Source organism: Thamnophis elegans, chromosome 9 (genome assembly GCF_009769535.1).
Source record: "Thamnophis elegans isolate rThaEle1 chromosome 9, rThaEle1.pri, whole genome shotgun sequence".
Classification (NCBI taxonomy): Eukaryota; Metazoa; Chordata; class Lepidosauria; order Squamata; family Colubridae; genus Thamnophis; species Thamnophis elegans.
The window spans coordinates 58,216,649-58,232,704 of record NC_045549.1 but is presented as its reverse complement, the minus strand read 5'-3'; the positions used below and the strand labels follow the sequence as shown (position 1 = coordinate 58,232,704).

Sequence of the window (16,056 nt, the reverse complement as noted above, 5' to 3'; positions counted from 1 at the left end):
TCCTTGATTTTTTTTTCTTGATATGTTGAAATTTTTTTTTTATTATCTTTGAATTTTGTTGCAAGTCTTTGTTCATTCTGAGCCTTTGCTTTCCTGACTTTACCTTTGCAGTTTTGGCCTATCTGATGATAGTAGTTAAGTGTCCTTTCAATTTTTTGTCTTTCAGTTTGTCAGAGACATTTTGTGCAGCCATCCTGGTTTCTTCTTGGATTTCTTATTTTTCTTTTTTAATGTCACTGTGGTGGACTAGGCTTTTATCATTTTTCAAACTTTGCCATGCTTTTTGAGTTGTTTTCCCCTGTAAGATTTTCGGTTCCACCACAAAACCGCGGTAGACTAAAGCGCGCTCGACGAAAGCGCGTACCTGACGTCATCACAGCGCGACGAAAACATCACGCTGTGAGCGGTAAAGTTAAAATTAACGCGAAAACCTTACCCTAACCCCCCCAAACCTAACCCTAACCCTAACCCTTAACCTAACCCTAACCCTAACCCTAACCCTAACGCTTAACGTAACCCTAACCCTAACCCTTAACCTAACCCTAACCCTAACCCTAACCCTAACCCTAACCCTTACCTTTACGTGAATCGGCTTGCTTTAAAAGCGCTTTTTAAAGCGCCCTTTTTTCTCCGCGGTCATATTTGTCGCGCTGCTGATGACGTCAGGTACGCGCTTTAATCAGGCGCGCTTTAGTGGACCGCGGTTTTGTCGTGCCACGAGATTTTCATCCATGGAATCTTTCCTAGGCTCTCTCTAAGTTTGTTAAAATCAGCATTTTTAAAGTTTAAGACACTGGTTGGATTATTTTATTTTCCTTGTGTTTGCATTATATTGAATTCCAGTATGATGTGGTCACATTCACCCAAGGTTCTGGCAACTTCAATTCCCTCTATCACTTCTCTATTTGTAAGAATTAGGTCCAGTATAGCTTTACTTTTAGTTCCCTGCTCTACCTTTTGGATGGCAATGTTGTTGGTTGGGTTGGTTAGGAACCTATTTGATCTCCCACTTGCTGCAGAGTCTATCTCCCAGTTGATATCTGGATAGTTAAAATCTCCCATTACTACTGTGGTATGCTTTCTGTAGACATTTATTAATTGGTTGGCAAAGAGTTCATTTCTTCTGATTGGTTGGGTGGCTTGTAATATACACCTATGACAATGTCACTTTTTTCCTTTTATATTGACCCATGTACATTCTGGAGGGGTTTTATATTTGATCATGTGCATTTCTGTAGATATGTAGTGATCTCTTACATATAGTGCAACTCCACCTCCTCTTTTTGTTGATCTGTTTGTTTTGAACACTTTATATCCATCAATCAGTACATTCCAGTCATGGGTTTTATCCCACCAGGTTTCTGTAATGGCAACTATGTCATACCTGCCCTTGTATACTATTGCTTCTAGTTCACCCTGTTTGTTCCCTAAAATTTGAGCATTTGTATATAAACATTTAAGACTTTTATGCCTGTCCATGAGTACGTTTCCTGCATCTCCTAGTTGTTGAGGTTTTCTTTTTTTATCATCACTCCCTGCCTCATTGTTTGATTTATTTTCTTGGGATTTATGATTGGTTTTGTATTCTATAAATTCTAAAGATTGGTCATCTTCCCCCTTCAATTTTAGTTTAAAATCCTTCTGATGAGTTGGGCCAGTCTTTTTTTGAGTACATTTTTCCTGTTTTCATGAAGTACACTCCATCCCTTGCCAAGAGTCATTTGTGAAGGTAATGCAGTCCATGGTCCAGGACTGTAGTTCCAGTTAGTGTTCTTGGTGACACTAACCCTTTAGCTAGTGGTTTATGTCCCCTCAATGGGTTTGACCTTTCATTGGGAGTATTGATGAGAACACTACATGTGTTCTTAGCTCCTTAACTTTGTTGTGTAGTTGCTTATAATCTCTCAATATTGTACTCAGTTGCCTAATTGCTTATAATCTCTCAATATTGTACTCAGTTTCTTTGCTGTGTTATTCATCCCAATTGAAGGTGGAGGAAAAGGTAGTAAACATTGGACCTAATTATTTTGGTTAGGTTCTCAGCTACAACTTTGATTTTTGCTCCAGGTAGATAACATACCTTCTTAGATTGTATGTCTGGTCTGCAGATGGCTGGTTCTGTTCCTTTGAGCATAGAATCTCCTATGCTTTTGCCTACCTTTTGTCCCATTGACCTTTGATAAGATTTAATAGGCATTAATATATATATATATAACAACCCCCGGTATGCCCAAATATGGGAGGAAGATCACTACTTCCATTCTCTGTCCTTCGGCTCGTCACAAGAGACCATCCAGGCAGAAACCCAATATTTTTACTGTTGCCTTTTTGTTACATTTTTGTTGTATTTGTGCTGACTATACTAGTCTCCCTTTATTTATTTATCAGCACAAATACAACAAAAATGTAACAAAAAGGCAACAGTAAAAATATTGGGTTTCTACCTGGATGGTCTTTTGTGACGAGCCGAAGGACAGAGAATGGAAGTAGTGATCTTCATCCCATATTTGGGCATACTGGGGGTTGTAAAAAAATCTAATAGATACCTTTCACCCTGGCTTCGCTGATAACAGATAAGAGCCTGTGGCCTAATGGCTAAGATCTCTGCCTAGTATGTAATATAGCCTAGGTTCAAATCCCAGTAAGGGTATGGCTAGCTGATGAGAGCTAAATAGCTTGAAATAGATCTATACTAGTCTCCCTTTATTTATTTATCAGCACAAATACAACACACACACACACACACACACACACACATTCATATATGTGACGAGCCGATTGACAGATGATGGAAGCAGTTAGCTTCCTCCCATAATTGGGGCTTACCAGGGGTTGTAAAAATCTAATAGATACCTTTCACCCTGGCTTCGCTGATAACGGATAAGAGCCTGTGGCCTATTGGCTAAGATCTCTGCCTAGTATGCCTAGTATGCAATATAGCCCAGGTTCAAATCCCAGTAAGGGTATGGCTAGCTGATGAGAGCTAAATAGCTTGAAATAGATCTATACTAGTCTCCCTTTATTTATTTATCAGCACAAATAAAAAAAAACACAAATATAACAAAGGCAACAGTAAAAATATTGGGTTTCTGTCGTGATGGACTCTTGTGACGAGCCGATTGACAGATGATGGAAGCAGTTAGCTTCCTCCCATAATTGGGGCTTACCAGGGGTTGTAAAAATCTAATAGATACCTTTCACCCTGGCTTCGCTGATAACGGATAAGAGCCTGTGGCCTAATGGCTAAGATCTCTGCCTAGTATGCCTAGTATGCAATATAGCCCAGGTTCAAATCCCAGTAAGGGTATGGCTAGCTGATGAGAGCTAAATAGCTTGAAATAGATCTATACTAGTCTCCCTTTATGTATGTATGTATGTATGTATGTATGTATGTATGTATGTATGTAGATTTTCATGGGTGTAGGTATGCTGGTCTTATTGTACTCAGGTCTTTTCCCGTGTAAGATTGAGATTGTCTTGGCAATGTTTCAGTGAGTCTCACTCGCCATCCTCAGGCTAGGTTTTGGGCTTAAAGTGTGATCGGAGCTGCTGTCTTTCTATAATTTTTTTGGGGGGGGGTATGGAGTGCTGGCTTTGTTTCAATAAGTGGAGTGATTGGTTGTGTGGTTGTATCATGATTGGTAGATTGGTGCTGATTGGTGCTGGCTATGCGTACATTGTTGTTTCGTGTTGTAACGGCCTGGGTGGTGGGTGGGGCTCATTTGTTGACTAGGGCTGGTTTCCAGATGTCTGGTAGGCGGGAGGTATCATCACGTTTATTCATGTTATGGGGGTGCTTCTCTATTTCGATGGCTTCCATAATTATTCTCTTGTTGAAGTGTTCAGTTTTGGCGATTAATCTGGTTCCTTCAAAATTAATTTCATGTCCTGTAGTTTTAAGGTGCTGGAAAAAGAAGGAAGTTTTTTCTTTTTTTCTTAATGCGTTCTTGTGTTCTGTGATGCGTGCATTTATTCTCCTGTTCGTTTGTCCTATGTATGGTGCAGGGCAGATTCTGCATGGTATTTCATATTGTTTTTCTTTGGAATTTGGATTTTTTTGTAGATTAGGACGTCCAGAAATCAGATATCTGGAAACCAGCCCTAGTCAACAAATGAGCCCCACCCAAAAAACCCAATGGCTTCCTTGGACACACCATCTACTGAAAAAAACACACACCAACTGCTACTTAAACACACAATCCCATCACCACCCTGCACAGATCAACTCTGTAGCCAAGACCCTCATTCCCAGAACCAAATGCCTAGCTGACAAAGACCACCTGAAAACTGAATTACACACTCTCACAAACGTATTAATCTCCAATGGATTCCAAAGAAAAACAATTACCAACCTAATCCAAAGGGAGACTCCCCCCAAAAACCAAGACACAGAACAGGACAATGGCATCACCCTCCTCCCTTACATCAAAGGCACCACAGATAAAATCAGCAAAATTCTCCACAAACACAATATCAAGACAGCCTTCAACACTGACCAAAAAATAGCCAACATCTTAAGAAACTCCAAAGACAAAATCCAGCTAAAAAACCAAGGAGTCTATGAAATACCATGCAAAATCTGCCCTGCAACATACATGGGACAAACGAACAGGAGAATAAATGCACATATCACAGAACACAAGAACGTAGTAAGAAAAAAAGAAAAAAACTTCCTCCCTTTTCCAGCACCTTAAAGCTATAGGACATGAAATTAATTTTGAAGGAACCAGGTTAATCTCCAAAACTGAACACTTCAACAAGAGAATAATTATGGAAGCCATCGAAATAGAGAAACACCCGCACAACATGAATAAACGTGATGATACCTCCTGCCTACCAGACATCTGGAAATCAGCCCTAGACAGCAAACGAGCTCCACCCACCACCCAGGCCGTTACAACATGAAACAACAATGTACACACAGCCAGCACCAATCAGCACCAAGCTACCAATCATGATACAACCACACAACCAATCACTCCACTTATTGAATACATGAATTGACTGGAAGGCTGCTGGGTGCAAACTAAACAGGAAATTACCCACCCCCCAAAATATTTTTTTCCAACAGTAGCATCATCCAAGAAATAATTTACCTAGTGCAACTCTTGCAGCAGATGCATCATAGTTGATCCAGAAGGATACCCAAGACAGAATTGTAATTAGAGTAGAAGGCATGTAGGTTTGCAGAATGAAATAGCCAATATTTCTTTTCAGTCGAAAACTCAAGGACAGACGGGGGTAATCCCCTATTTAGAACAAATGAAATGAAGTCATGTCAAAAATGTATTTGTTTTCTGGTAAAGTTTCCAGAAGTATATGTTTGCAGCTGCTTGGTGCTTACCTGTTGCAAACACTACTTTTTTTGAGATCATTTTGTAATCAATAATTGAGAACTGAGGGAGCTCAATTTTACTAACTCCGCTAACAGCAGATTCCCCTCCATTCCAGTAGAATTCAATATCATCAGTTGTGTATCCATCTGCAGTTGGAGACATATAAGCAAGTATGTTAGTTTGTCAGCTAAATGTTTTATAGTTTAAATTTATTTGTAAAGAAAATTGCAAAGAAGACGTAACATTAGGAGACATAATCTAAATTATAGCACTGTAATTATTTCACAGCTGTGTATCAATAAACCCAGCCTACATCATACATTTGAACAAGCCACTTTTGTTCCATTTAATACTGCATAGTAAATTAATGTCCCCTTTTATAGTACTTGTTAAATTCTTGTTTTAAAAAGCAGAGATTCAAAGTTAGAAGATTTTAGATTTTTTTCTCCAGTTTTTTTTCCAAATACAACACAGAGCTGCTGAATATTATAAAATATAATGAAAGCTTGCTTCCCAGAGTTGTGGGTGCTCCATCACTGGAGGTTTTCAAAAAAAAATATTGGATAACAATTTGTCTGGGATGATATAAGGTCTCCTGCCTTGAGCAGGTCCCTTCCAGCCCCATGATTGCATGTTTCTGTCTAAACAAGTAGTAAATTCTACTGAGTTCTATAGGACTTCTGTGTAGTTTAGCATGTACAGATAGTCCTCAACGTATGACTGTAATTGAACCCAAAATTACAGTTGTGACTTGTCCCAATCATTAAGCAGGTCAACATGTGACCACACCCAATTTTAAACCTTTTCTTAGTCAGCCATTAAGTGAATGCTGTGGTCATAAAGTGAACATGTAGTTATTAAGAGAATTCATTGTCTGCAATGGGCGTTTTTTGTAGGAATCAGAAGTAAACACGAGATGCCAGCAAAACAACCTGTCACACCTGCCCCAACGTGGGTTCTTAGGAAAGAAAGACCATTTGCTCCATTTGTGCAATAGATCAGTGGTGGGATTCAGCTGGTTCGCACCTATTCGGGAGAACTGGTTGGTAACTTTCTAAGTAGTTCAGAGAACTGATTGTTGGAAGAAATCTCCTTTTGTTTTTTCCACTTTACAGGGCTAATCCTGTAAGGAAGGCAGGAAGGAAACATTCTAGTGTTGTTTCTAGCCTAATCTTTATTGACCTGCTTACAGAAACTGCTTCTCCAGTTAACCCTTATTACATTGTAACAGCTAAGGCGAAGCGTCCATCGACCTGAGTGACCTTGAGTTGGCCAAGCCCACCCAGTCACATGACCACTGAGCCCCACCTACCCAGATGGTCATTAGGGCAGAGAACTGGTTGTTAAATTATTTGAATCCCAACACTGCAATAGATATACTTTTACTAAGAGCCAAATGGTTACAGTACAGCAAAACTAGATCTGAAAGTTTGTGTCCAAAGGTTCCCCAGTTAACTTTTCATTTTCTGTTCCTCCCCCCTTTTATCTCCCCATTATCCAGTCACATTTGCATAAGTTATTTTGGCAACAGATCCAGCAAGGTGGGCTAGATGGTCAGCTGTTACATTCCATTCCCAGGCTTCTGGCCTTGGGATGATGAGCTGATGTCTTGGGAAGGCATGATGAATGGTTTCTGTTTTCCCCTCCCAACAGCTCCCTCCCCCGCTTAGTTTATGGCAGGCTGACAGGTAGCAAAGCAAGGCACAGGATGGCAGTTCTGACATAACTATTGTAGTGGTGTGACTGTAGGTTGCTGCAAATGGCAATAAAAGTAGGCTGGTTGCCAAGTACCCAAAATGTGATCATGTAACTATGGGGATAGCAATAGCAGCTAGACTTATATACCGCTTCATTGGGCTTTCAGTCCTCTCTAAGTGGTTTACAGAGTCAACATATTGCCCCCAATAATCCAGGTCTTCATTTTACCCACCTCGGAAGGATGGAAGGCTGAATCAACCCTGAGCCGGTGAGATTTGAACAGCCGAACTACAGAACTGCAGTCAGCTGAAGTAGTCTGCAGTGCTGCATTTAACCACTGCGCCAACTCGGCTCTGTATAATAAGCATTGGACCTTTGAATCCAGATAATAAATGGCTTTTGGGGGGTCCATTGTAACTTCAAATAGTTGCTAAGTGACCAGTCTTAAAAAATAAGGACTACCTGTATGGGACATAAACAAATATATAGAATTGTGCTACATACAAATAGCATTAGAAGCCTAATCACACATTTTAAAAATCACGGCACCTTATTTGGAGTTTCCTTTCTTTGGGAAAAGAACATCTTCTTTTATTACTTTGAGGGTAATGTTTGAGAGGCAAAGCACCCAATAGAAAAATATCTCACTATAGTGATAAATAGATGTTATGATGTTCTGCCTTAATAGTTTACATAGCAAGAAAATTGCATTTTGGCTTTTGCAAAGCCTTGTTGACCTCAAAAAGCTTTTGTCTGCTATTTTGTTAGTTATTACTGAGTTAGGATAAGGAGGAAATGTGATAAGCTGAATAAATGAACATTGGTTACTATGGCTACATGAGAATGATTAAGTAGTTCAGTGTTCCCATTAAAGATTGCAGCAAATCTGTGAATTCATATCTTAAACATGAAATACTTAAACTTACTCTAGAATGTGACCTTGAAACAGTGGTGGGTTGCAGACAGTACACCCCAGTACAGGCGTATCAGAGCCAGCCTGGGGCACTGGATACCATTTCGGTATGGTGCTCCAGAGGGCCCACCTGCCCACCCGAGCTCCTTACCTGTGTTTTAAAGCTTCTGTCCTGCCACACACAAGCAATGGTGCATACAGGGCCTGCGTGACACTCCACAGAGCAGCTGGAGTGCATGCGTCCATGAAGAGGCTGCCGGCCCCATTCCAACTGTACCGGTTGGAACGGGATTTGAAACCCACCACTGCCTTGAACTTTAATATCTCTTACATGGATATTTTTTGAACAGGAAGGAAGGAAGGAAGGAAGGAAGGAAGGAAGGAAGGAAGAAAGGAAGGAGGCATTCTTATGATTTCTCAAGCCTTGTAACTACTGCCATTTTAAAATAATATGGATGAAATTAAGTGATTTAAAACCTAAGAAGAGATAAGATGGTTCAGATGAAATGGCTTTCTAGTCTAGCTTCTTATTTTCCACAATGGCCAGCCAAGTTGTCCAAAGCCAACTTTAACAGCATCCTTTCCTCAACTTTCCTGGATCTGGCACTAATAATAAAATTGAACTAATATATAGGCATGCAGGACCAAGTAGTAATTAATAGTAATATTGTTCATCAATATGACTAATTCTGGAGAGCGGGGCTGACGTTGTTACGATACGACATGCAACCTTGGAGCTCCAGGATTGCTGTCAATATCTCTGTTGGTGGACGGTCCTTTTTGGACCTAAACCATCCTGTAGAGACGGTGATAGAGAAAAGCATGTCCTGCTGATCTCGGGGCATCGCAAAGCCCCTGATGGATACAGGAGAAGCTCTTTTTTCTGGCTACAAGAGAAGCAGCCATTGAGGCTGCAGAAGGTTGGGACAGACCCCTGAAATGGAAGCAGAACAGGAGAGAGTGTCGGAAATGGTGAGAAAAATTTTACTATTAGAGAATACCGAAAAAGACTTAGAGTTAAATTAAAATTGAAGACAGAAGAAAGTTAGCGGCAAATTAAGCCTGGATTAAAATGATTGTGTTATCTCTTTCACTTTCATTTTGTTTCTTTCTATGGATGGAATTTTTACAAATGCCTCTTACTTTTAAATTGGACTTTCCCTCCTCCTCCTCCTCCTCCTCTTCTTCTTCTTCTTCTTCTTCTTCTTCTTCTTCTTCTTCTTCTTCTTCTTCTATTTTTCTCCATGTTTTGTGTTTGTGGATTAAAATTCTCTTTCTTCTCAAGGCTCGGCTGGATCGTAACTTTTAAGCTTTTTTCTCTCCCTCTCTCTCTTCTTGAGTTCGGAGATTAAAGAGAGAGGTAAAATCAGAGAAAAAAGAAGTAACACTGCCACCTAGAGGCTGGAGGCTTGGTAACATCTGATATTACAAAGCTATTAAGCACATTTTGTTTTACAGGTGCTCTTTTGGGGTAAAGAGAAAGCCTTGACTTGAAAGATTACACTGAATTTGTTTGAAATCTAGGAAAAAGCCTTGGATGTCTTAGTGGCAGTGTTTACAACCTGGAAAAATTGTGCAACATGAAGAAGAAAAGGAGTTAACATTACAAATAATTATGCTAGAAATTCAAAAAGTTCTAATAATCAGAGAGAGAATTGATAAGAGACTTGAGATTATAGAACAAAATACAGAAAGAATGGAGGGAAGAGTTGAGAATATTTACAAAACAATGATGAAACCCGAGGACAGAGTTCAGAAAACTGCAGAGAAATATGAACAAAGTGATAAGAAAATTGGTGACACGGACAGCAAACCGAGAGTGGAGGGAAATTATACGTGTGAAATACTGAAAGGAGAGATTGACAAACTGGAACTCTATCTCAGACTTCAAAATATAGATGAAGAAAGGGGAGAAAATTTGGCAGAAACAATGAGAGTAATTTTGGCAGAAGCACCAGTGATGGATGGAAGGAGAGATGGAGGGTTTTGACTCTCTATAAGATATGGAATGAACAACAAGTTGCTAAGAGAAGTCCACATAAGACTTATCAAGAAAACACTTAGAATACAGATTCTACAAATGGCAAGAGATATTGGACTGCACTACTACTGGAAGGATACAGGATGATGAAATGAAATGTCACAATGAAATTAAGTTAAACTTAGTTAAACTTTGAGTATTATGTATAAGACAAAGTAATAATAGTTATAGTCAAATAAATGATTAACAATCATTTATTTGACTATAATTATTTTGCATTTATATATACTAGATTGATACTATGAAATTTTATATAAAATTGCAAGTGGGACTATGGAGATGATGTTGAAAAGCCTTTTTATAAAAGATAAACAATTTTATATAGAATAGAATATAAAGATGTAATATCATTGGATGATTTCAGGAGGATATAATGAAACACCATAATATAAATTTACTTTAAATTTAGTATGCTTCATATAAAAAGGATGTAATAATAGCTATACTCAATGAATGTTTAACAATTATAATAATTGCATACATACATACATACATACATACATACATATTAGATTGATGATACTAATAATGGAAAAAACATGGAATTGGAAATTATTAGAGAATGTTACCAATGCTAAAATAATAGAATGATTTAGAATAGGATATAAAAATACTTTATTATTGGATATATTGAAGATGATATAATGAATTATTATAATATAAATGAATTCCTATTTAGAATACCTTGTTTAAAATGAAGAAACAATAGTGATAATCAAACAAATGAAGTATAACAATAATGTATACAAATATATTTGATTGACAATATGTGACTTTAGATAAAGTTTAAGTAATGACTATGGAAAGGACACACAAAAATGTTGTAACCAATCGACACACTGTACGTAATTGAAGATGTTTTTATGTTACATGTCTTGTTTGTTTATGTTTGTTTAAAAATAAAAAAAATATATAAAATATATATATATGACTAATTCTATATTAAAACTGAACAAGATTGTGGCCATTATTGATTGTAGCAAATTCTATAATTCTTCTGAATAAAGCATCACCTGGTAGAAAGTAAACTATGAAGAGCAAAATGCTTTTCCCCTTTGGAAAACAGCCAATGTCATCATCTTTAATTTCTTGTAAAATAGCTATAGCATAGAGGTTTGTTAGAATAAAAGTCTTAAAAGAAGCTGGGGTGTTGGTTATTCCGGCCAGCATTGGCAAATTTGATGAGTTCTCCTTCTATTCCCTCATCTAAATAATTTATGAAGAGATTGAAGAGTACTGGACCTAAGACAGAACCTTGGGCTACTGCTTATTTCTGTCCATATAGATGCAGTTCCATTAAGCACTATGCATTTTGTAGTTTGTCAGCCAGTTATGAATCCATCTGGTGGTGATGTCTATCTGATATTTTTCTAACTTATTAAGAAGTAAGTACTTCCCCCAATCAGGCCTATCCTATGATGTCCCACAACAAAAATAAATTACCCGTATATACTCGAGTATAGGCCGACCCGAATATAAGCCGAGGCACCTAATTTTACCACAAAAAACTGGAAAAGTTATTGACTCGAGTATAAGCCTAGGGTGGGAAATGCAGCAGCTACCGGTAAATTTCAAAAATAAAAATAGATACCAATAATGTTTTTGAATATTTATTTCAAAGAAAAACATTAAACTAGCGGTGTATTCAATGAAATACTTCACTCACCTCATGATGCTGATGTCCCGCTGTGATGATGATGTCCCGTGCAGCCGCGGGAGCGATGTCCCGCCTCCTATGACACAGGGCACAGTGATTCCTATCATTGGATCACTGTACCAGAGGAGGTGGGACATCGCTATGTGGCTGCTTGCCATAACAAGGAGGAGGTGGGACATCGTTGCAGAGCGGCAGGAGGGGGAGGAAGGGGAATCGTAAGACAGCCCTGCATTACATTAGAACGTGAGGAGGGGGGATGGTGCGGTGCACGCTGCGCGGCAAACTGACACAGAGGGAGGGGAAACTCACAGGGGCACTGGGCCATTCACGAGTGTCACCCAGCGGCATGGCCCCGCCCCTTTTTCTCCTCCATTTCGGGCAAATTTTTCACTGACTCGAGTATAAGCCGAGGCGGCTTTTTTCAGCCCAAAAAGTGGGCTGAAAAACTAGGCTTATACTCGAGTATATACAGTAAAAAATGGCACAAATAAATGGATAAAAATAAACAAAACATAGCCATAAACACATAAAAAGAGTACATATAAATGGGACAGTAGGATAGGGACGATAGGCATGCTGGTGCGCTTATGCATGCTCCCTTAGGGACCTCTTAAGAAATGTATAAGGTCCATGGTAGAAAATTTAAGGTAAAAGATTAGGGGGTTAGAGGAATTAACAACAGGATCAGGTAGGATGTTCCACACATTTACTATTTAATTTCTATTGCTGAAATTGTTTTTTCTGCAATCAAGATTAGTATGGATTACATTTAGTTTGCATCTATTGATAGCACTTGTGTTATTGCAGTTGAAGTAAAAGTAGTCATGAACAGGTAGGACTTTTGGCAGATTATCTTGTGCACTAAGCTCAGCTTGGAAGGTGGGCAGCGTATTTCAAGGTTATCCAGGCCTAAAATTTCAAGCCTGGTGGTATACGGAATTTTATTACGAGCAGAGAAATTGAGTATTCTTCTTGTAAAATACCTCTGGACCCTCTCTAATGTTTTAATGTCCGCAATGCGGTGTGGGTTCCAGGCAGGTGAGCAATATTCAAGTATATATCTGGCCAAGGTTTTATAGTTAGCAGCATAGTGTTACCAGAGAGAAAACTACGTAAAATAAGGTTGACAACTCTGAATGCCTTTTTTTTTAATAGGAATTTTTTTTTATTTTTGTTACATAGACAACATAATTACATAACAATAGAAAAAGAAAGGCAGAGGGAAAAAAAAGAAAAAGAAAAAAAAAGAAAAAACAAAACAAAACAACAAAGAAAAAAAAAAGGAAAACAAAGCCCATCATCCCATGTAGTATGTCATTTGATTACAGGTGTTTTAACCTTTATCATTCTTATACATTCATTGTTTCATTTAATAAATTATAATTTCGTATCGTTTCTTATTCCCCTGCCTGTAGCAATCCATCCCTACTACGTTTCCCCCCATACACATACCCCGTATCTCTCTGTTATATATTTGATAGACACCACAATAACCTAGGATTGAAAAAAACAACTCTGAATGCCTTTTTGGCAATGTTGTTACAGTGAGCTCCAGGGTTTAGGTCTTTCAAAATCAGTATTCCTAGGTCTTTGACAGAGTGTGGCTCATATTTTAGATCATTTCCGCCCATCTTGTATTTGATATTCTGATTTTTATTGCCAATGTGTAGCACTGAGCATTTGTTAGTAGATATTTGGAGTTGCCAAATGTTTGACCATTCAGATACATAATCTAGGTCATTTTGTAGAGTAGTAGAATTGCGGGTTTGTGTGCAATAAAATAATGTATACATATGAGGCTATGGCCGCCCAAAATGTATAATTTGCCAATTAAAGATTGAGTAGCTGTATTCATATAATAGTGCTATTAGATTAGTGCTAATTTTGTTAAAGTGTGTTATATGAATTGAACCCTGTTGGCCAGATTATGTTCAATGTGTTGAATTAATCTAGAAAATGAATTCATTCACTAATTTAACTAGGCATCTCATCTGAATGTAGACAAGGAGTCTGCTGGAATATTTTGCATTGAGTTATAATAATACCCTTGAAATTAGTCTCTATTTCTGTTAGTCAATTTTATAGTGTCACCCATTAAATGCTCATAATGTGATATTTGATGTTTTACACTTGCAATTAGTATTCATCAATGAATGTTCCATAGGCATTAGAAGAGCTTATCTCATAGAGCCATGGGAGCTCCATTACCCAAGCTAAACCTGACCAGGCATTAGTCCAGAGTGCTCTGGAGAAGAAAGGAAGGAAGAGAGGAAGAGAGGGAGGGAGGGAGGGGGAGGGAGAGGGAGGGAGGGATGGAGAGGGGGAGGGAAGGAGGGGGGAGGGGAGAGAGAGAGAGAGAGAGAGAGAGAGAGAGAGAGAGAGAGAGAGAGAGAGAATTATCAGGGGTGACATGATTGCCATTTTCCAATACTTGAATGGCTACCATAAGGAAGAAGGGGCCAATGTAGAGTTGTTCCTGAGTCTGTCCCCCCTTTTTTGGGAAGATGGAAATCACATCAGCTCTTTTCCAATCCTCTAGCAGTTCTCTGATGCTCCCGGATTTTTAAAAAGATATAGTACAATATCTCAGATGACATCCTCCAGCTCTTTCAGAACTTTGGGATATAATTCATCAGATCTTGGTGATTTATATTCATCGACATCAGACGGGAAATTATCAGGGGTGACATGATAGCAATTTCCCAATACTTGAAGGGCTAGCATAAGGAAGAATGAGCCAACTTATTTACCAAAGCATCTGTAGGCAGGACAAGAAACAATAGATGGAAACTAGCCAAGGAGAGAAGCAACCTAGAACTAAGGAGAAAATTCCTAACAGTGAGAACAATTAACCAGTGGGACAAATTGCCTTTGGAAATTGTGGGTGCCCCATCACTGGAGGCTTTTAAGAAGAGATTGGATATCAGAAATAATATAGATCTCTTATGATAGCAGGGGGTTGGAAAATGACGCCCAAGGTTCCTTCAAATTCTGTTACTGTTATATACTTATTCTTCCATTCAATTTTGTCTGATTCTCTGAGATTGTTTGGACAAGTCCCTGAAGTATTTTTGGTAAAGTTTTTCAGAAATGATTTGCCATTACCTCCTTCCTAAGACTGAGAAAAAATGATTGGCTCAAAGTCACCCAACTGTTCTTGTGCTAAAAAAAAAATCTTTCTTACCCCTATGGGTTACTGATATAACAGCTGCATAATGCTAACTTTGAAGTAAAATTCCAGTGGAAAGTAAAGTGAATTTTTGAACGTTCAGATTCTGGAAAAGTATATCTGACAAAAAAGTGGATTTTCAATGCCACCAGCCAGTATTGGGAAACTCTGAATAGGATTCATGACATTTGCCAAAAATCTGTTTAAAATGGGGCAGGGTATCTCCCTTGAATGTGACTGTGATGCTCTTCATGAGATCTGGATCACATAGTGACTAGCTGCCATTTGAGAACTTACACAGGAGGAAAAAACAGTCTTTCTCCAACTAACAAGGATACTCTTAATTGGATATATGGCCTAGATATTAATATATAGAATATTTATTTATTCTTATAAATTAATATATTTTAAAATGTAACTACAACAAATATATAATTTAATTCACTATAATTTAATTCAGTATAATTTAAGAAACCTTGCAAAATTTGCTAATTTTGTGTTGGGTCAATATATATTTTCCAAATCTGGACGTTGAATACTCTGGTTTACTTTCCACTGGGATTTTACATCAAAGTTAGAATTACCGTATTTTTTGGAGTATAAGACGCACCTTTTTCCTAAAAAAAGAGGCTGAAAATCTGGGTGCGTCTTATATACTGAATACAGCATTTTTTGCCTCCCCAAACCCTTCCCCTTTCACCAAAATGGTCATGCATAGCTTTTAGGAGGCTTTCAGAGAGCTCCTGGGAGTTGGGGAGGGTAGACATGAGCAAAAAACGGGCCGTTTTCACAAAAAAATGGCCGTTTTTTTGCTCGTTTTTGCCCCCTCTTGGAGCATTCTACAAGCCTCCTAAGGACTATTCATACCCTTTTTTTAAAAAAACAGGCCCATTTCCGCGAAAAATGGGCCGTATTTGGAAGGTTTGCAGAAACTTTTTTTAAATTTGCCTCTTCAAAACCTTGGTGCATCTTATACTCCAGTGTGTCTTATAGATTATAGCTGGGTGACTTTGGGCCAGTCACTTTCAGCCTTAAGAAGGAGGCAACTCCTCGCCTTGCTTCGCCTCACCCCACCCTGCCGTCATTTCCCAGAGCATTTTAGACAAATGGCTAGTCAACTTTAGCTTGGGGGATGGAGCTTCCATGGATCGAGGAGACAAGCTCTTCTATCAATCAATCAAAATAAAGCTGGAAGGGATCTTGGAGGTCTTCTTGTCCAACCCCCTACTCCAGTTTTTTCTT

General features: G+C 38.5%; 1 protein-coding gene across 2 annotated transcripts in view; it reads right to left on the bottom strand.

The window, feature by feature from the left end:
• LOC116513350 (gamma-aminobutyric acid receptor subunit beta-1-like) overlaps positions 1-16,056 on the bottom strand; it is a 97,711-nt gene that overhangs the window by 19,186 nt on the left and 62,469 nt on the right. For both annotated transcript variants that reach the window (XM_032224376.1, XM_032224377.1), the window contains exons 6-7: positions 5,345-5,482; positions 5,097-5,249 (exon numbers count right to left, since the gene is read on the bottom strand). In XM_032224376.1, the coding sequence (XP_032080267.1) occupies positions 5,097-5,249; positions 5,345-5,482 (291 nt within the window). The remainder of the gene's footprint in view (positions 1-5,096; positions 5,250-5,344; positions 5,483-16,056) is intronic.